Source organism: Bubalus bubalis, chromosome 12, assembly GCF_019923935.1.
Source record: "Bubalus bubalis isolate 160015118507 breed Murrah chromosome 12, NDDB_SH_1, whole genome shotgun sequence".
Lineage (NCBI taxonomy): Eukaryota > Metazoa > Chordata > Mammalia > Artiodactyla > Bovidae > Bubalus > Bubalus bubalis.
This window is the reverse complement of record NC_059168.1, coordinates 92,575,446-92,597,766: the sequence shown is the minus strand read 5'-3', so window position 1 is coordinate 92,597,766 and position 22,321 is coordinate 92,575,446. Positions and strand designations below refer to the sequence as shown.

General features: G+C 45.1%; 1 protein-coding gene across 4 annotated transcripts in view; it reads right to left on the bottom strand.

Moving 5' to 3' along the window:
* Nucleotides 1-1,635: 1,635 nt before the first annotated feature.
* MRRF (mitochondrial ribosome recycling factor) overlaps nucleotides 1,636-22,321 on the bottom strand; it is a 55,837-nt gene continuing 35,151 nt past the window's right edge. For 3 of the 4 annotated variants that reach the window (XM_006057737.3, XM_025261626.2, XM_006057736.3), the window contains 2 exons: nucleotides 10,627-10,786; nucleotides 1,636-2,197 (listed from right to left, as the gene is read on the bottom strand). In XM_006057737.3, the coding sequence (XP_006057799.1) occupies nucleotides 2,120-2,197; nucleotides 10,627-10,786 (238 nt within the window). In that variant the 3' untranslated portion in view covers nucleotides 1,636-2,119. Of the gene's footprint in view, nucleotides 2,198-5,408; nucleotides 5,563-10,626; nucleotides 10,787-22,321 lie in introns of all 4 variants that reach the window. The other variant, XR_327493.3, reaches the window with a different exon arrangement.

The following is a 22,321-nucleotide window of genomic DNA, read 5'->3' as shown; positions in this document are numbered from 1 at the left end:
TGTTTATTTAAAGACTACAGAGGATTTGGCTGTTAAGAACCAAATGCCTTTGGAGTGGAGTTACAACATAATTTATCATTTCCTCTGTTTATTAAAAAATCCTGCATCTCTGAGCAGCACATTTGTAGTGAGTCGGGGATTTCGGCCACTCACAAAAGACTGCTGCAAAGCCCCTGCCATGTGGCTTAACCCCCCAAAAATATCTCCCTTCATAGCTATTTCTTCCCCTGTCCCTCCCCATGGCTGATTTCTGACCGTGTGATGGCTACTTAGGGCTGGTGAATGTGGTTGGACTGAGGACAGGTAAGCGGGGCTGGAGACTGTGGTTCCTTCTTTCATCTTTGACCTAATTCTGACCTTGAATCCCACTGGCTCTTGTGCAGCGTGCTCTGCCAGGACAAGCAGAGGGAGAAGGGCAACCTTTGTTACCTCTCGCAGGGGACAGAGTCTGAGGGGAAACAAACAGCAGAGGGAACATGGATGCTGCTTGGAAGGAATGTAGCCAGGCCCTGCTGCCGCCAGAGAGGGTTCCGTTCTAAAGGCAGACATCACCTGGCAGAACTGGAAGAGACCTTCTACGTTCCGGCCAAGAGACCATAGACAGCAACACAGTCCAGTGACCACGCACCTCTCAAAGACAGGGGCATGTCTCCCCCATCTTTGGAGTCCCAGCACGGAGCACAGTGCCTGGCACACAGAGGGCGCTCTGCCGCTTGTGAAGGCATCAGGTTGCAGTGGGCAGAGCAGAAGTTTGAGATCAGGCCTCACTGCGATGCCCAGGTCTGCCCGTTGATAGCTGTGTAATCCCGGGCAAGAAACCGAACCTCTGTGAGCTCTTCCCTCTCTGTAAAATGAGGCTGATGATGAATAATGAAACCCTCTAACACTTTGGGCAAGTTATCTAATATCGTCATGTCTTAGTTTTCCTACTTGCAAAATGGAGATAATCTATATCTTGTGAGTTTACTGTAAGGATTAAAAAGATTACCTAGAATTGTTATGAATCTAGTGCATGACGGCTAGATTATGAATGAATGAATGAATAAATGAACAAACAAAGGGAAAAGAATTACTGGGGGGAGAACGTAACTTAACCTAGTACCTAAAGATGCATCACAATAAACAACTTGTCCATCAGTAACAGGCAGGCCCTGGAGACAGAGATCTCATTACCGAGTAAATGCTGAGGACAGAGGCAAGAGTGAAAAATGAGAGAAGAACCATGTTCAGAGTGCAAAGAAAGGAAAGGAAGCTGGCATTTGTTGAGCAGCTACTATCTGCCATTCATTCATAACACACTGAATGCCTACTATGTTCCAGACTATGTTCCATAGAGGTTCCAGACTACTATGTTCCATTATGCCGACTTCTAAGGAAACTAAAAATAAACAGACTAATTATCAAAAAGAATAACTGAGGTTCAGATAAAAGCAGTGGACAGTGCTAGGAGAGCCAATAACAGGCACCCTAGGTTGGGGCAGGGGGAAAGGACACGCTCTTCAAGCTGAGACCCAAGGGTGAGCAGGACCAGCCAGGCAAGGAGTGGGAGGGTGGTAAGGGGAAAGAGCAAAAGCACTGTTTCAGACGCTTTACACACTGGTCCTCGGAGATCATGAATCCAGACCGAGCCCATCGTTTCCTTTGTGCTTGTTATTCTTTCCAATTTATTTAGGTTTTACTGTTTGGTGAAAATGGGCCTCTAGCAAAGGTATCCAACACGGGTGAAGGCTCACTGGCCTAAGCAGAGTTCAAAAGTGGGGACAGGGCCTGACTAACTGTCTGAAAAGAAGGCTCCCGAGATGAGGAGCAGACAGCACAAGCCTGCCAATGGTCCTGACAGCTTGGTGACGTCATGGTCAAGACAAATGGCCAAGTGCAGGCCTTCTGTCAGCAAGAGCGTCTCTGAGGACCACCCATGCCAGAAGGCCCAGAGCAGATACGGTGGTCAGGGGACAGGAGGAAGAGAGTGGACAGTGTTCCCCTGGAAGGCCGTCGGTCACTAGCACTGACAGCTGCACGGTGACAACTGCCCGTATGGTGGAAGAGACAAGTGCCGACTTGCCACCCACGGGGTCCCCTAGGGACTGGGCTCTGGAGCACTGCCGCCCATGGTGGGTTTTCATCCAAGAAGCTCTTTGGTTTTCACGGCCAGATGCCTGTCCAGCTCTGCCACTGCGTCATCGGCCATTTGGCTGATCTGCAGAAAAACAAAATGAGACAACCTGGTAACTGGGGCTGAGAAGGGGAGGGGGAGAAATGTTCTAGAACTATGACGGTTATCTGGGAAATAAAAACGGTGACAAAAGCTCATGTGAATTGCATCCCAGCCAGGCATGGAACTAAGAACTTTATATACATACTCTTACTGACTCTGGACAGGAAGAAATAGACACCATGAGACAGTGTTAAGTTCCCATTTCACAGATGAGGAAACTGAGGCAGTTAAAATCATTTGTTCAGGATCCACAGCTGTAAAGTAGCAATGACAAGAATTTAATCCTGGGTAGGCTGACTGCAGCACCCCCAGTTAACAATTATAACAGTACAGAAAAGTCAGTCTAATCTGTCCCTTAATGAAACTCTACAATTTCCTACACTTCAGACACTCTGCTATATAAGGCCCTCATACCATTTGATAAGGAGAATTAAGATCCCAATAAACAAGCAGAAAAAAAAAATCTTGAAAAAAGATGAAGTACATCTGGTTAACAAACATGGAAAATTCAATAGACACTGAAGAAATGCAAATTAAACCAAGATATAATTTAGTTATCACAGTTAACAAAATTTGATGTTGCGGCTTTTAATTATAATAGTCAATACCAGAGCTGTGGTGAAATGGATGAACTCACATATCATGGATAGGAATTCAAATTGATGCAAGTGTTCATATCATTTTTAACCCCAAACTCTCTCAACTGGGAAATTATCACATGAGTAGAATCTGAGAAGATGTCCTTAAGTTCTACATGCAAAGATATTTATCAAAGCTTATAATCAAAAATAAGAAAACTTAAAATGATAGTATATGTAATTGAATACATATAGTCATTAAAAAGGGTTAAGACTGTCTACTTCTCAGGGAGAGGGTATAAATACAAATAACATTCCAGTATACAGTTCTGACATGTCTGTTTTATAACAAGCATGGACTGCTTTTGTAATCAGAGAAAAAGAAATAATGTTTCAAGATATTATTTATAACATCATGGAAACATGCCCATGTTACCCTTGAATTCAAGAAAAAAGAATACAACATGTGTATATACATAGAAGAAATGATCTCAAATATATTTAAAAACTGGAAGAAAACGTGTCAAAATATTACTAGTGATTATCTTTTAGTGATGGGAAGACAGGAAATGTATTATTCATGTCGGTATCTGTCACATTCAGCATAAAACTTAGTCCATAGCAAGTGCTCAGGAAATATTTTCTAAATGAATAATTATTGGTTTTCTGTGCTTTTCTGTATCCTCCACATTTTCTGTAGGAAACACAAACTCCCTCTAAGAACGAAAAAAGAAACAATACAACTGAGTAAGTGTTGCAAGCCTCCAGCCCCATGTCTAAAAGAGACCTCAGGCAGGAAGCTTTGAAGGGGGCAGTGTGGTACCCAGTTCTGTGAGCTCAGCAGCACAGCGGCTGTTTGACATCTTTATTTGCAGACCACAGGCCTTGGCCAGGAACTGGGAGATAAATGCCCTGGAAAGGATAGCAACTAAAAAGGATTTGGAGCAATTGGTCCCAGGCAGGGAGACAGCCAGACTCTTACCATAGCAACAGCTGCACATTTTGGAGGAGGGGAGAGCAAAGCTGCTGGGGCTGCTGGGCACTCCGAACAGGACCAGCTCAGAGTGGCTGCCTGGGATCCTCGCTCAGCTGGCACAAGCCCCTGAGAGGCTTCCTGTGCCCCCACCCCGAGCAGCCTCCTTGTGTGGGGTGTGGCGTGGTGCCCAGCAGCACTCCAGCACCCGCGTGCTGGTAGCCTGAGGCAGCCAGGAACGAGGGCTGCAAGCCTCCTCTGGAAAGATGGCGTCTGAGGACAGAGGCTGGGACTGAGGGGAGGAAGGGCACCTGGAGGAACCGGCTGGTAATACGGTTCTGGTTTCAGCTCTCAGTGGGGCGACAGGGTGCCAGTCATTTCCCCACCATAAGTCTCAGTTTCCTTATCTCACCAATGGGGATGTGAGTCCCTCCCTCAGAAAGGAATTGTGAGGGTTAAATAAGATCATGAATATGCAAGTGTGTTTAAACTGGTTATTTGCTATGCAAATGTTGCTTGTGTTACTCCGATTTTTACTATCACTTTCTGACTTCTTTTTAATTTAATCAATTAATGAAAATATTTACTAACTCTCTGCCATATTACAGGCACAGAGTGCCCTTGGGGACAGTCCACCTGCAAGTTCATCTTTTCCATCCTAAAATAACAATGATTAACAACAAGGATACGAACAACAGCATCTATTTACTAAGAGCCAAACGCTGGGCTAAAAACTTTACATGCATTACTTCACATCATGTTCAAAATATAGAAAATACTATTATTATCTCCCTTTGTTGTTGTTCAGTCGTTCAGTCATGTCCCATTCTTTGCAACCTGATGGACTGCAGCACACCAGGCTTCCCTGTCCTTCACCACATCTTGAAACTTGCTCAAACTCATGTCCATTGAGTCAGTGATACCATCCAACCATCTGGTCCTCTGTTACCCCCTTCTCCTCCTGCCTTCAATCTTTCCCAGCATCAGGCTCTTTTCCAATGAGTCGGTGCTTCACATCAGGTGGCCAAAGTATTGCAGCTTTAGCATCAGTCCTTCCAATGAATATTCAGGACTGATATCCTTTAGGATTGACTGGTTTGATCTCCTTTTAATATTATTTCATCTGATAGTTGCAGAACAGTTCACACTACGCAGAAGTATTTTGTCCTCTGTGACTTCATTCAGATCCAACAACCTCATATACCTATACCATAAGGCAGATGGGACAGATATTTCCCCCATTTTACAGAACAGTAGACCAAGGCATGGGATTTTAACTGACCTGCCCAAGATCACATAAAAAGTCAGTGATGTGACTGAGCCAAGAACTCACCCACCCTTGACTGCCAGTCTGGTGCTGCTACTCCCCTCGGGGAGCCCACAGCTCCTGGCCTAGCCCTTCTTCATTCAAAGGAGGCTGTGCTAGACTCATTAAAACCATCCATCCCTGTCCCACAGTCGAAGTCACAAGGTTGGGAGAGGAGCAGGATGGACAAATAGGATAAATGGCTACTGAAGACCAGCCAGCACACTAGCTGCTGTGTCATTTGGTCCTCTTGCCAAATCCTATGAGATAGGCATTCCTGCTCCCACTTTACAGAAGAAGAAACAGAGGCTCAGAAAGGTGAAGCCATTTGCTGACCTTAAAAGCCGAGACGTGAAAGAGCTAGGATTTGAATTCAGGCCAGTCTCCACAGCAAGAGCTCTTTCCATTACAATATGCTGCCTCAAAAAGATGGTAACATCATCAGTGCCATCACTGTCACGGTCATGACCGTCATCATCAACGTTGGCTCCTTATACGTTCAAGAAAATGAAAGGGAGAGATGGAAAAGGGGGGTGGTAAGAGCACAGCGTACACCGTGGGGCAAACCTCGGTAGCACAGCTCGGAACACCCACAGAGCCGTGGGGGGTGTCCCCCGGCTGCTGCCTCACTCAGCGCAGCCTGCCCGCCCGCCCGCACAGTCTGCTAGGAGCCCTTCAGCCCCACTAGCACCCAGCTTCACTTCAGAACGGCTCTGTTTCTCAGAAAAAGGGAGCAGTGAAAGGACCTTGGCTAAATTTACTGGTGGTTTCTGCCAAGTGCTTTAATGTTCAGCAGACCCACTTGTAGCAAACTGAAGCAAAGGTGGAACAGCAGGCTGGCAGATGTCAAGAGTCCCGAGTGGGAAGACCCTGGTCCTTGTTCAGCAGAGCCGGCCTGGGCTGGGGGCTGGGAAGGCTGTGGGGAAGAGGTAGGGGTCAGACATGACTGCGTGGAGAGAACATACCACTGAACCCTTTTATTCCTGTATACCAAAGATGAAACACTTTTATAATACAGCTTTTAAAAAATCTGACCTCAAAAGAATTTTGGAAAAAGTTTTAAAAAAGAAATTTCACAAAGAATAAAATTACAATTGTTCATAATCCAAGTGACCATTAATATTCTGAAATAAATAAGCTGCCAACCTTTTCACATACGTAAAACTTATAATAAAAAATTAACTGTGGCTGTAAGTGTTTTTATGTCTATATATAAAGTCCAGTGAATGGATCTAAAACAAGCTATTTTACTACTATCAGAAATTCAGACAGTTTTCAGGTTGTTGTTGTTGCTTTTCCAGCTGCACCACACGGCGTGTGATCTTAGCTCCCTGACCAGGGATTGAACCTGTGTCCCCTGCAGGGGAAGCATGGAGCCCTAACCACTGGACCACCACGGAATTCTCCCCAGTTTTCTTTTTTACATAACACATCAATGGACAACTCTGTAGATAAGATTCTTGATAACTTATTTTGGATAAATCCCTAAGTCGATAAATCAGAAATGTATAGGTATATTATCCTCTAGCAAGGTTTATGGATTTATAGAAAGAATAAATCTTTTCTGTGGAATGTGGAAATAAAAGCAATACTTCCAAGGTAAGCAACACTTTTAAGTTCACATCAAAAATGTTAGGTTCAAATGTCAAGGATTAGAAAAAGCCAAGAATTTTTAAAATACACATTTTCTAAACACCCTGCAAGTAATTTAGACAGTACAAACTGAGAACTTTAAAAATATGCATTTTCTTTGTGCTATAATTCCACACATGAGAGTCTATCCTAGGGAAGTCATCTCAACAAAGATCTATGTATAAAAACATTCATTGCAACCTTATTTATAATAACAAAAAAGTTTAAACAAACTAAATGTCCAAAAAGAGGGCTTATGAAAGTGAATTACGGTATAACCACAAGAGGGACTATTTTGCAACCATCAGAGTTGGCTGTTTACAAAGAGTTTTTTAAGAAGAAGAAGAAAATGCTAATAATCTTAATGCTAAACAGAAAATAAAAAACTGGATAGAAAGTTGTTTGATCACGTTAAAAGCTATGTAGTTAAGTTCCCAAGTTTCCCTGGTAGTCCAGAAGTTAAGACTCCACACTGCCAATGCAGGGGGCGTGGGTGTGATCCCTGGTCAGGGAACTAAGATATCACATGCTGCCCAACATGGTCAAAAAACTGAAAAATAAATATAACAAATAAAGGATATGTTATTAAGTAAACTACCAAATATTTTTTTTTAAACTAAGTAGTTAAAAAAGGGGAAAAAGGAGAAACATCCCCAAATCCAGGACTATAGTGTGAATTTTCCCCATTTTTAAAGTCTTCTGAATTCTCTACATTTTCTACAAGGAGCCTGCTACACTGCTTTGATAATCAGAAACAAAATTTTAAAATACATTTTAAAAAGCTTTTTGATAAAGCAGCAATCAGTTCCTGTCTTGATTATTTAAAAAAATTAATAAATAAAAACAATAAAAAAGCACACCCAAAACTCCAGATTGATGCCTTCGATTGGGGAAAAATGAACAAAATGAAGTGTGCACATGGCTGTCTCCTGAATATTTTCTTACCCAAACTTTTAACCATACGACAGTAATTAAAGTTATTAGCAACAATGGTAAGAGCTAATATTTAAGTGATAATATCTTAAATAATAAAGATTATTGCACTGGATGTATCATGTAATACTATATATAGCATGACCTTTTTCCTTGTAATATTCCATATATGTTTACAGAGATAACCTTGACGGCCTCCACCAAAAATGTGAGGGCAGTGCAAAAGGGTTAAAGGAGGGGTCAATGTGTATGGTGATGGATGGAAACTAAACTTATGGTGATGAACATACTGTAGTGTATACAGAAATTGAAAAAGAATGTTGTAGAATAATGTATACATGGTTACATGTATACAGTGTTATAAATTAACATTACTTGAATAATTTTTTTTTTAAGTACAAGTAAAGAAAACATTTAAAAAAAACAAGTGCCGGTCATGTGATCATTCTTCCTTTTCCAAGGAGCATGGGCTCTGGTCCCTGAGGCAGAGGCCCAGACTTGCTGAGAGAGTGCCTGAAGGGCGTCAGAGGTTACAGGCTCACACCGGAAAGCAACGGAAAGGCCAAGTGTCTGCTAGAGCGATGAAACCGCCTGGGAGGTGGACAAGGAGCTGGCCCAGCTGGACTCTTACAAGGCCTGGTGAGTGCTCAGCAAAGGCCAGGCCAGTCTACGAGTCTCTGAGCTAATGCAAGGAAAGAGGAGGCCACAGAGAGGGCATGAAGGGAGCCCTGAGGGGCTCAGTGTCAGACACTCACGGTGCTTCTAGCATCCCCAGCGTATCCCTTCACAGCAGGAATTCCAAATCCCTTTTCACAAAAGAAACAGACTCCAAGAAGTCAAGTCACTTGCCCAGGGTCACATGACATTAAGTGTAGAGCAAGCCCTCTCTACCCCAGTGCCGTTACAGGGGCGCACGGCCATGCTTCCGGTCACCACCTTTTCTGTTTTTCCTTGTCTGGGGAGCCTTTCAGAAACACACATTCCTGTGCAGACCTACTGAATCAGAAAAGGTAGGAGGCCCAGACATTCATCTAAAATTCCTCCCTGAGTAACTGTTGGGCCTGCTCTATGACTAGCATTCTGTTCGTCTAAGAGGAAGGAATAGTCAATTTAGGGGGTCCTCATGACCCCCTAACGACTCTTCTGGCCTCCCCATCTTCCCTCTTTATGCCCTATCCTGCCCACACTCCTGTTCAATCTTCGTAACATAATGCTTTTATTGTGGATGATGAAGGCTTTGGGAAAGCCCCTTATAATGTTTATAAGCTAAACATACTGTCTCCCCAATACTGGTAAATCATCTTTCTGTCTTTTTTTTTCATCTTTCTGTCTTTAATTACATGGGTACCACACAAGTTCAGGCCATCATCATTTCCTGGCTGGATTCCTGCAGCAGCCTCCCAATTTCAGTTATGCCTCTTACAATCTGGTTTCCACCCAGCTACCATAGTCAACCTTCAAACACAAGTGTAAAGCTCTGTTGTCTGAAAATATAATCATTCAAGGGAGTCACTGCATCAGAATCACCTGGGGAGCATTTTAAAATGCAGAACCCTAGGCCCCACCGCCAACTCACTGACTGAATCTCTGGGAGCAGGGTCCCCATATAACCATACTTTAGTTAGCTCCTCAAGTGACTCTAATGCCGCGACAGATTAGATTATTGCTCAACAAGTATTCGCCCCCACCCCCAGACCTCCATGAACATATATACTTTCCCTCCCTCCACATTGATACTGGGCTTGGCACGTAAGATTTGCTTGGCCAGTTGGATGTGAAAAGAGCGGGTGCTTAAAATGTACTTGAGTGGCTTATGCTCTTGCCATCTGCTGTTGCCATGAAAAGATGCCCTGTGAAGCCTGTTAACTCCAGAAGATTGAGAGAGATGTAGAGCCAATTTGAGCCCCATCCAAGATCTGAGAAGGTGCATGCTAACTCACTTCAGTCGTGTCCGACTCTGTGCGACGCTACGGACTGTAGCTTGCCAGCTGTTCACGGGATTCTCCAGGCAAGAATACTGGAGTGTGTTGCTATTTCCTTCTCCAGGAGATCTCCCCAACCCAAGGATCGAACCTGCATCTCTTGCATCTCCTGCATTGGCAGGCAGGTTCTTTACCACTAGCGCCACCTGGGAAGTCCCAATGGCTGAGCCACACTGAGCTCAGCTTAGAACAGCTACCTCCCAGCTGACCCACAGGGACAGGAATAAGAAAATGCTTGAAATATAGATCACTGAATTTCGAGGTAGTATGCTATGCAGCATCAGCGTGGCCACAATGACCAATAAAGATGCAGAGCCAACATGGGAACCTCTGGACATGTTAAAGTTCAAACTTCTCAACCTGGTATAGGAGACCTGCAATGAACTGGCCACTGTCATCTCTGCCCTTCTGTGTCATCCTGGGTCGAAGCCACAGTTATCTCATTGAACAGTGCTCCTTTCCATCACCACACCTTTGTACATGCTGTTAACCATTCCCCTTTGTCTCTGTTTCACTCCAGTTGCTCCTTTAAGACTTGTTCAAGTGCGCTTACTCAGCACACTAAAAACAGGGCCAGGTCCTCACCGCTCAGCACCCAGACAACCAAGCACAGACAGGACAGCTCTCAGAAGAGAGGCTCTGAGATCAGTCTGCTGGGTTTGGATCCTGTGGCTACCATTTACCAGCAGCGTGACCTTGGGCAAGTTACCTCCCTCCTGTGAACCTCAGTTTCCTCACCACCCACCCACCCCACTTTGCAGTGATGAGGATGAGTTAAGTGTTGTAAAGTGCTCAGGGTAGAGCCTAGAACACAGTATGGTCAGTAGCTTCCTCCCCTCCTCTGTATTCCCAGGGTCCAGCATGGGGCCAGGCCCAGGACAGACTCGGCCAATGGCAATCATGTCAGTGAAAGAACTGGGGGTATTCTGTTTCGTTTTCTTCACTTCAGATGTGAACAATGATTTTCTGGGTCAGATACGTAAACATGACATCGTTGGCAACGGTACCTGTTTCTCTATGAGCCTAATGGTGTCCTCAGAGGCCTTGTCCTTTGATTTCTTCACCTTATTTATTGCGTTGGTACGAACCTTCCGTAAAGAGTCTTTGGCCTTGTTCGTGTTCTGTTTAGCCAGCTTCACCAGCATTTCTCTGTGCTCCCGGGTTACTCTGATAAAAGACACAAAAAAAAGTTCAATAAAATCATCCCATGTATGAACTGCCTGCCAAGAATTCAACATCACTTTATGCACTAGCTCAGCAGTTTATAACTGTACTCTCCGTCAGTGGAAGATCTTCACATTCCTGACACACGCGCAGGAGGATGTTCAGGGTCAAGGAAGGTTCCTGATGAGATAACTGAGGACAGTAAGTGTGCTGCTTAAAATCATGAGCCAGAGAGTCTAGGCAGTCCTGAAGTTAAACCCTCACCATGCCTCTTACTGGATGCATAACTGACTTCCCTTCCTCAGAGTTCCCATCTGTATAATGGGATTGTCAGTACCTGACTTAAAGGGGTGGTGTGAAGATTCTGGGATGGTCTGTGTCACTTGTTTAGCACTGATCCCGGCACATTTTAAAAGAAAGCAACTATTAGCTGTAATTCCACCCCTTTCTCTCCAACTAAAGAAAGCAATGCCAATGAATGAGATGCTACAGAAACAGCACCATCTCTATACCTCTAAATCATCCAAAACAAATAATAGTAACCTTCAGAATCTTAACTATTATCATGACAAATTACTTGTGAATTGCTTTAGCACTGACCCAGACACAACACATGAGAATACTCTACCATTTAACTTCCATAAAGTACCCATGAGAGTGTCTGGCATATTAAAAATGCTTAATAAATGTCAGTTATTTTAACTATTAATATCCTTATCATAATAACAACAGTGAGCACACTGAAGGCCTATTATAAATCCCTGGGACAGGCACTCTAGAACTTTTTGTAAGCTGACCCTTACAACTGTATGAAGCAGTTATTATTCCTATTTTACACTTAATCATCGCAAAGGCCAACACATTTGTCCTGCCTTGGTTTCTTGGTCGTGTGCACACTACTACCTGTCAGGACCAGCGTGCTGGTTGTACCAAGTGTGCTATGATGAAGGTGACAGACCTCTGTCCTGCTCCCAGGGAGCTTAGCTAGGCAGAGCGCTAAGTAAAGAGACTTACAACACAGCATGTCTGTGTTTAGGGAGGGGTCAGTTGGGAGAGGGAAGACTTTCCTGAGGAAACAATATCTGAGTGCGGCTGTCATTAGGTTTGTTCACTGATATTCTGATCCTTATTCCTTCCAGTAGGAATGCATTCCCCTCCCCTCTGAAGTTTGGTGTGGCTGCACCACTTGCTTTGGCCAATGAGATGTGAGCAGAATGGGTGCCGCCTTTATGAGCCCGCACGCGCGCTACCACATTTGTCCCTGCTGGCCGCAGCGTAGGTTGAGGGAACTTCCGTCAGTTTGGGTCCCAGAGAGACAATGGTGAACAGTGCCCCACTTGGCATGAACAAGAAATGTTTCTGCTGTTCGAGGCATGGAGATTTGGGGGACTACTTGCTACTACAGCACTGCTCATCCTATCTCGACTAATAGCCCACAAGGATCTAAAAAATACATGCAAGTTGCCAGTACTGGTAGGGATTTCCAGGAGGAAGAAAAAGCATGCACAAAGGCTTTAGGTTACCAGGAGACTGTGGTCATATGAGGAACCAAATGGACCACAGATAACAAAGAAGGGAGTAACAAGAAAAGAGGCTGGAAAGCCGCATCATAGAGGGTCTTATAAGATCACAAACTCCATTTTACGGATGAAAAAGTTTGGTATCTTACACAAAGCCAAACCTATGCTGGCCTGCTTCAAAGGCCAATAGTCTCAGTATGAAAAAATGCTCTGCTTCCTGAATCCTGAACTGGACATCACTGGCATATGGTTCCTGACCCTTAAGTCAACATGGTTCTGGCTTATGAAGGATAATCCCAAATCCTGGGTATAAGTGTTCCATGTGAAACAGTGACAAATAGGAGTTAAAGATTTAGTGCATTTACCTAGTACTTTTTCTCTGATAGGATGAAAAAAAAATGAAAGGATTTTGAGACAGGACAAGCCATGAAGATAAAGTGGACAGCTGAGTGATAAATAAATCCTTCCAGATCCAGCTATTTGAATTCACAAAATTCTCAAATTCTCAAAATATTCTCAAAATGAAAATAATCCTGACTCCTACCAGTATTAAACCCCTCAGTGCTAGGTGAGTACTTTATTCCCTCACTGAACCTCACAACAACTCATCAAACTAGATTCTAAAACCCCCACTTTCCAATGAGGAAACTGAGGTACACAGGCACTAAGTAATCCGCCTGCGGGCTTGAGTGACAGAACTGGGATTCACATCCAGACCCTTCCAGCCTGCATTCCTCCCGCCACTCCAGGCTGCCTACCTCTTGCAGTCTATTTCAAATAAATTATGTGCTGCTGCCATTCCTTCTGCTTCCAGGCAGAAAGCTTTTTTCAAAGTCAGTAATATGAATCTTGGGACTGAAAAGGACAAAACCACCATGTCAGGAGTTTAGGGATTTGGATCAGATCTTGTTACTTTTATGGTTTTTAATTCATTGAACAAAAATCATGCTGACATGTTTAGGTCTCTTTTTTGTTCTGCCAAAGCATATGTCAGTATAAGGAAGGAACAGGAAAATTAAAACTTGATCCACTGATTCAAAAAGCTTAATCCTGCTGAAACACTAGGAGGGGCAGAAAATAAATGAATTTAAGTCTGTAAGAAACCTCTTAAACTTCTCTATAGAGAAGTATTTCAATCTAACATTTCATATGTAACTTGAAATAGCTTGCTTTTTAGACAATCTTTAAAAAAATAAAAAATGTATCTAACCAACTTTTTTTTTACTACACTTATATTTTACATGGAGGGAAAAAAAATCACATGTTCAAAACTATACAAATTGGGACTCAAAAAATCTTGAGAGTGGCTACATAAAGAAAACAAAATCATAATATATGTAATTTGGCCTTAATAAAGTATTTTTTATATTGATTAATGAAAATGTGACACTATTACACTATTGAAACCAGTTTCCACACATCGTAGTATTTAATTATTGACATTGACATAAATATGTCAGTTTCAGGATGCAAATACAGAGGCAATAATCTAAGAAAGTGGGGGGGGTACAGTGAGGGTGCGGGGGGTACAGTGAGGGTGCGGGGGGTACAGTGAGGGTGCCGGGGAGAAGGGAGGAGGGGGAGGGGATGCCAGGCACAGGAAGTGCTGAGAGGAAAAGAGGCATCTGCATGCTGGTTCTGGGTGGTGCTGAGCTGAACGAATCCAGAATTACAAGATCAGAAGCAGTCAGGGTGATGGAAAGGCTCGGTTCTGAAGTACAGTCAGACCTGTTTTATTCCTGTATCTATCACTCAGAAGCTGACTCAGAAGCGGGCAAGCTACTCAATCTCTCTCCACCTCAGTGTCTTCATCTCTGAAGTGAAGATTATGAAAACACCTTGTCCGGGGGATTGGGAGAAGCAGACACGACGTATATAAAGCACCAGTAAAGACAGCAGCATATAGTAGTAGCCTTGAATAAATGATAGCGTCTATGAATGTTTTAATCAAACACACTTAATTACTTCCTCATGAAACAACGAGGGCACATCTGTTTTAGAAAAGAAACATACTCTATTATGGAAATATCATAATGCCTTTCCAAACCAGTGATTAATACATCTGATCATCTCCATCTCGAATTCACGAGGTTCTGTGAGCTCAGGCTAGCTGTATTTCAGGCCCTCGGCTCAGCCAGTTGGTTCTGAGCACTCGCTCTGCACTTGGCCTGCATTCACTCATCAAGCATTGGCGGGCGCCCCAGGGTTCGCTGCCAGATCCTGGGCCGGGCTGAGGAGCGCCAGAGATGAGGGAGGCCTGGTCCAACTTCTCCAGAGGCCCAGTCCAGCAGCGCAGACAGACTCGTCAACCACTGCTGAGGAAGAGCACTGCTGGGATGGAGGGATAGGCTTTCTGCAGGAGGAAGGAGCACGTGGAGCGCACAGCTCATTCTGCTGTGAGGTTTGGGAAGTGCCCTAGAGATGCACAGCGACTCACTGGCTGCAGAAGACAGGGCACTCCAGGCAGAAGCATGGTAGGAGACAGGCGTGAGGCTGAAAAATGGGCATTGCATTTGTTCTGAAGACCTGGGGTTTTCAAATTCTTCTTTAACCAGAAAACTCTGGATTCAAAGAAAATCAAGGCAGACACCCCATTTATAAAACAGAGAGAAACTGAGTTCTCTCTATTAATGAGGGGAAGGGCGCTAGCAGAGAGGAAGGTGCTCCAACCCCTGCTGACACCCCTCCACTTCTGCACCTGCCAGGTACTGGCTGAGTGACCTTAAGTAAGTGATTTAAACTCTCTGAGCCCTGGTCCTTTCATCTGGAAATAGGGACTGAAAATAAACAAACAGAAAGCCCCAGCCTCTACCTTTCAGAGTTCTTGTGAGGATAGGCAAGATAATATATGGAAAGTGAATGGTACAAAGCATGGTAGGAAATAAACAATCAGAAAACCTAAGTTGCCTTTGTGGCTACTGCTGTTCATGTTCAGTAACTATAGTGTGTGCATGCGTGCTCAGTCGTGTCTGACTTTTCGTGACCCCATGCACTATTGCCCACCAGGCATCTCTGTCCATGGGATTTTCCAGGCAAGAATACTAGAGTGGGTTGCCATTTCCTCCTCCAGAGGATCTTCCCAACCCAGGGATGGAACCTGCGTCTCCTGCACTGGCAGTTGGAGTCTTTACCACTGAGCCCCCATGGAAAGCCCAAGGGCAACTACAGAGGTATCTCCAAATAATGAAGAGTTTACTCAAGTTTTTATCAAATGAGAAATCACAGGGCAAATAACCTAGGCTCCCGTAAGATGATTTTTTTTGAGATCTGATTAGTAATTTAACTTTTCTCTTTCTGGTATTAACTCATTCACTTAGTTTACAGTTTCATTCAGCAGCTATTTACCGGGCACCTGCTGTGTTCCATCCACTATGTCAGAGTGAGTTTACAGTCTGACAAGGAAGGCAGTCATTAAACAAACACATGCACAGTTAATCAATAAGTTACAGTGGTAAGAATCATGATAAAGACATGAAGAGCTCTATGAAAATAATAAGCAGGGGGCTGACCACACTTTCCTGTGGGACTCCAGAAGAAAATGTGATGATACTTAAGTTAAGGGATATTTAAGTTCAGATGAGTAAGAGTGGAGAAGCTAGGTGAAGGTCATTCCCACCAGAGCAAATGGTCCACGTAAAAAAAGGCCTTATTCCAGGTGAGGAGGGTCCTGCTCTTGGGGAACTGAAAAAAGGCAGTGTGGCTGCAGCACAGAAAGCAGAGGAGAAGGACTACACCCAGAGAGGAGGCTGGTGAGCCTAGCAGGGGCAAGACTAGTACGCAGGCCCTTCAATGCCGCTTTCTGACTTAGCAGATCCACTGACGGATGAATGGACATTTACACTGGGTAGATACACTCAGTGGAATATGATTCAGCCTTAAAAAGGCAAGAGAATTCTGCTATAACATGTATAAACCTTGAAAAGATTATGCTAAATGAGATAAGCTAGACTCAACAGAAGGCAATGGTAACCCACTCCAGTACTCTCGCCTGGAAAATCCCATGGACAGAAGAGCCTGGTAGGCTGCAGTCCATGGGGTTGCTGAGAGTCAGACATGACTGAGCAACTTCACTTTCACTTTTCACTTTCATGCATTGGAGAAGGAAATGGTAACCTACTCCAGTGTTCTCGCCTGGAGAATCCCAGGGATGCGGGAGCCTGGTGGGCTGCCGTCTATGGGGTCACACAGAGTCGGACACGACTGAAGGGACTTAGCAGCAGCAGGACAAATATTACATGATTCTAGTTATATGATGTCACCTGGTTTAGTTAAATTCACAGACACAGAAAATAACACAGCAATTACCAGGGACCTGGGGGATCTGGGAATGGGGACTGTTGCTTTTAATGGGTACAAAGTTTCAGTTTCACAAGACAAGAAGAGTTCTGGAGATTGTACAGTAGTGTAAATGTACTTAATACCACTGAACTGTACATTTAAAAATAACTGAAATGGTAGATTTTTAAGGCAAGAATACTGGAGTGGATTGCCATTCCCTTCTCCAGAGGACCTTCCCAACCCAGGGACTGAACCCTGGTCTCCTGCATTGCAGGCAGATTCTTCACCACTTGAGCTATAGGAACATCCTATGTATATCACACTACAATTAAAAAAAAAAAAAAAGAGTAGACTGTTTCTAAGACCAACACAGAATATCACAGATGTCTGAGTGAAGCAGAAGTGAGATCAGACTTGGATTTTGTGCAGAAACCAAGGTACCAACCAGATCTAAGCATAAGGCAAGAGTCTGCCCAGAAGCCTCTTGGCAGGCGGACAGAGCTCACGACCAGCCTGCAGCAGCCTCCCGGGTGAGTGATGAAGAGACTTTTCCGCTGGGGTCAGAGATCCTCCCAGCATAAGGAAGGGCTTCAGCTGAGCTGGCAGGGTCACGCTTTGTTTGTACAAACCTCACCAGGCGGGTCTTCCAGGAACATCCTGGATGGGGGCCTTCCTGCAGAACTCCTTGAGTGTGTTCCCATAAACAATAAGCTGAGGGGCATGCCCCGCCAGCAACTCACACAGCAGATACTGAAATGATACTTCCTATGGCTTCAACGAGAACGGGACATGTGCAAAGACACTCACCAGAGGTACATCAGAGGAAGCTATGCTCGGTGTGGCAACTGTGGTAAAAACCAGATTATAAGACATCAGACTTCAAAAGAGTCCTTGGTCACTTAGGGGGGACTTAAAAAGGTAGAAAGGATGTGCTTCAGAGCCAGGAAGACCTAAGCTGGCATCCCTGCTTTGCCACTGGTTAGCTTCAGAACCGTGAGCACAATGTTGGACTTCTGTAGACTCAGTCTCCTCGTGTGTAGAGTAGGAGTAAGAATGTTACTAAGAGGGCGGGAGCAAGGATTAAATGAGATGACGGTGGCACGGGCTGAGCACACCGCCAGTGTGCACACACTCCAGCACACACACTGCAGCCGCTTTCCTGTTCCAACTGCACAATCTCCAAGGCTGGGGGACCACAGTATGTGAGCAGTAGGGGAGAGAGCAGAGGATCGAATCACTAGCAGCTTAGGCCACTGACCAGCTGGTGAGCCACCGGGGGACAGCATGGGAAGAGAGGAGGGTGGGCATGGGGGCCCCGGGAGACAGGAGCTGGGCTTCAGAAGCCTGGGACAGGCTGAGGGAGAAGAAGGGAGTCGCACTTTCAGGGAACAAACAGCCTGCGTAAACACGTCTCTGACGGCTCCACCGAGAGAAGCCCTGACGCCCGTCTCCGTGATGGGCTGCCTCCCCACATGGCAGCATCGGCCCGCAGTCAGCAGCAGTCGCAGGCCCTGTTTTACTGTTCGCTGGTGGGCGCTGCCCGATGCTGTGGGGCTGCTGGCCCTGAAGGAAATGTGTTTGTTTGTGTAGTACTGCCAGACTTCCTACACTCCTAGGGACATGATTCTCCCTCCCCTCTCTCCTAGCCACCCCCCACTGCATACGGCACCCCGCCCACAGCTCACCAGCCAGTCTAACAGGCACTAATGTGTCTCATAAAAACATGCGGTGTCCTTCTAGCCCAAAGAAAATCATACACACACTTTGGAAAGACTTGTACCATCAGCAGTACCATCGATTTTTCTGAGGACATATAACTAGGCACCTGCTTTCAAAGGCCTGTCCTGTGACCAAGGCCTGCTTAGCAGACATGCCGTCCTGAAATACAGCCCAGCATGATGGAAAGAGAGAGGAAGCTGAGGTCAGGAGTCACAGCTCCACATTCCCAGCTGAGTGATCAAGATGAAGTCACTCGTTTTCTCCTTCCCTGTCACCCAAAGGTTGGAAACCCAAGTTCAGGGATTCATGGAAGTAACTCTGCCTTCTGCTCTCACGTACAGGATAACACAGGTGTGGTGGCCAAGGCTGATTTCCACCCCCAGCTCTGCCACTTCGAGGCTGGGTACCTGTGCACGATTAGTTTTTCCTCCCCAGATCACAAGGAAGCATTCACAAGAACAGTCTCTGAAGCCACACAACCAGGGTTTGAGGCCCCAGATCTATCACTGCTTAGCCGTACGGCCCTGGGCAAGTCATTTCATTTCTTTGCCTCAGTGTTCCCATCTGTCAAATGAATATAATACCACTAAGTTAATGAGACTGTTGCAAGGATTAAGAGAGTGACTAAATGTGCTGGTCACGGGGACATGCTCAATAAACACTATCTGTTGTTTCCTGTATAAATGGGGGCGGGGTGGGAGGAGTAATAAAAATGTTACTCTTCTTCTTCCACAGTCAGGACCAAATGAGAGATGATGGTTGAAGAATTCTGCATACATGGGTATTGACTATTTTAAAAGCTGTTCGTCAGATTAGTAATAAAAATAACCGTGAAGTTTCTCACTGAGCGCTCAGAGCCTAGTGGCTACAGGCCCACGGTCTGAGAAAGATGCCTGTCCCTCCCCTCACTCACCATGTGACACTGGGTGCAGACAACTCCCTTCCCCTACGACTCGGCATCCTCAGGTGTGAATAGGGGAAATAATACACCTACCTCTGAAGACTGTTATGAATATCGTAGTTCATGTACAAATAGCACCTGGCACAGCAGCGGGCACCCTGGGCCATTACTGTCCTATTACTACATGCTAGGTCCTGTCCCCAGAGCTAGGGATATAGCACGGGACAAAACAGATGAAGCACCACCAAGTCACACTCGAGTAAAGGAGAGAGAGGGCACCTGCAACTCTGTAAACCGACACCTAAGTGCTACAAAGAAAATGAAACAAGACTGGCAGAGAATGAGGAGCCTTACTATGAGGACAGTAAGGGCTCCCTGATAACTGCCTAGCCCTCTGACTCCAGTGCCACCTGCTCCCCTTCAATCAGAGTAACAGTGACGAACATTTGCAGAGCTCTTTCCACGTGCCAGGCTCTGAGGGGACGCATGCTTTGTGCACTCACTGAGTGAACTTCTGCATCGTTCCTGTGACATTACTGATCTTATTACCTGGTTTCTGAAGATTAGAAAAACGGAGGCTTAGACAGATTGAGTAACCTGCCCAAGGCCACACAGGTTCCTGGAAGACCTGGGATCTGAGCCCAGTGCAGCCTCACTCGTGAATCTCAGGCCTCCCTGCTGGTGCTAGACAAACCTAAGCCACTATTCTTAGCAGCTGCAGTGACGCAGACGCTCCTTCACCGAGACCTGCTTAGACAGAGTTCACTGCTGCCCTCCAGCTCCCCTGCGAGCCTAAACACAGTGGGGAAAAAGGAGGAGGGGGTCCCTAGGGGTCGGCCGTGGGACGGTGATGACCTCGGGCAGCCAACCGGGTCCTGTGAGCAGGTGCAGCACACACAGGGTGGACGACAGGGGCGCGGGGGAGAAGGAACCTGTCCTTCCAGGCGCAGTTCTGCATAGGTGCTGATGGCGCTTTCTGCTCAGCGCATGCTCTGCTGATTCCTGACTGCACCTTCTCCAAACGGAACATCTGTGCAGGGAGGGAGCTCCCATTCCACACACTTGGGGTCTGAATAGTAGAAGGCTTCTAAAGACCCACAGGCTGGGTGAGGAGAAAGGGAGCATCCTATAACTGCACGGAGGCTCGCCAGGCCTGGAAGGGGAGACAAACAATGGACTGGACATTCACCAGCCGAATAAAGGAATGAGCAACCCTGGAGAGCAGCAGTGAGAGCAGGCAGTGGCCACGAAAGGGGCCAGAGAAGCAGCTGCAGTTGCTCAAGTGCAGCTGATGGCTGCTCCCACCCAAGTGAAGTCATTCAGGCGGTCTCTTCTGATTTTTTTTTTCCTTTCACCATCACTAAAGGTCTGTATGTGTGCGAGCTGTGTGAGAAAAGGGTATTATCAGTATGTCCAAGGGTATGCACATGAGACACACTCTCCCTGGTTCAAGATCCACAGAGCGATACAGCAGCTAGAGAGAGGGGCCGCAGAGCGAGGAGGAGGGAGGAGGGTTCTGGTTAGCAGCCCGGAAAGCAAGGCCATAGTGTGGCAAGAACAGGGGCGTGGAAACAGACAGACTTGATGTGAGCCATGACCCCCCTGCTTACTAATCTGTGACCCTGAGCAAATTACGTAACTTTCTGATCCCCAGTTTCCTCATCTGTGTTACACCCGTCTCAAGATGGTGTTTCTCTGTACGCACAGAAACAATGAGATCACCATGAAAAGATGTACAGGTTCTGTTGAGCCGAAAATAAATACATAAACAAGCTGTGGCACTGCAGATGGCAGAAACTTAATCCCACTTCTGTAAACTGAATATGTGTGTGTGTGTGCACCTTTTAAAATCTGGTAGGATATTTATTAAACTTACCAACAAGTTACTTCAGGGAAGAATCCTTGAGGAGCAATAAAGTAACTTTTTACTTGTCTGTAGGACTTGAATCTTTACATTAATGTGTACTCTTTTTATGATTAAAGACATGAAAGTCATATATCTAATAAAAGTCTAGTATTCAGAACATATAAAGATCTCCTACACCTCAACCTAAAAGTACAAACTACACAATTTAAAAATCAGCACAGGACCGGAATAGACATTTTTCTAAAGATGCACAAATGGCAAATAAGCACACAAAAAAATACTCAACATCACTAACATCAGGGAAATGCAAGTCAAAACTGCAACGAGACATCACTTCCTACCCACTTAGATGGTAATAATGACAATGACAACAACAAGTACTGGCAAGGAGATGGAGCAATTAGAGTCCTTCAGTATTACTGGGAAGAATATGAATGTGCAGTCCCTGTGGAAAAGTTTGGCAGATCTTCAAAAAGTTCAACAGTTATCACATGACTTTAGCAATTCTACTCATATGTTTATACCCAGGAGAACTAAAAGCATGCTCATAGCAGCATTATTTATAATAGCCAAAAAGTGGAAACAACTCAAATATTCATTGGCCTGTGAATGGAAAAATAACATGTGGCATATCCACTCGGTGGAATATTATTCGGCAAGAAAAAAGAATGAAGTCCTGATCCATGCTACAGCATGGATGAACCTTGAAAATATCATGCAAGGGAAAAAAGCTCGTCACAAGAGACCACATACTGTGTGAATTCATTCCTATGAAACGTTCAGAATAGGGACATCTATAGAGACAGACTAGCAGTTGCCTAGAGCGACCCTTACGAGGGTGATCTGAGGTGAAGTAGGGAGTGACTGCTAGTGGGCTCAGGGTATCTTTGTGAAGTGATGAAAGTGTCCTAAAATGAATGTGGTGAGGCTTGCGTAACTCTGACTATACTAAAAATCTTTGTAGTATACACTCTACGTGGGTGAATTAGACTTCAATAAAGCGGTTAAAAATGCTGCATGACTCCCTGGTTCTCGTCACTGAGGTGGAAAGCTCAGTGGCAGACAGCCTGCCTCGGTCTCCTCAGCTGGGGGACGGCAGCACTGCCCCCCCATAACAGTTAATAGTCACCACGCACAAGAGGTCATGGGAACACTCAACAGCAGTTAACTTGATAACGATGATTTTAACAATTACATTTATTTCTCACTGAGTGGATTTCTTTCCTTTCTTCACTGGTGTCAGACCTGCATCA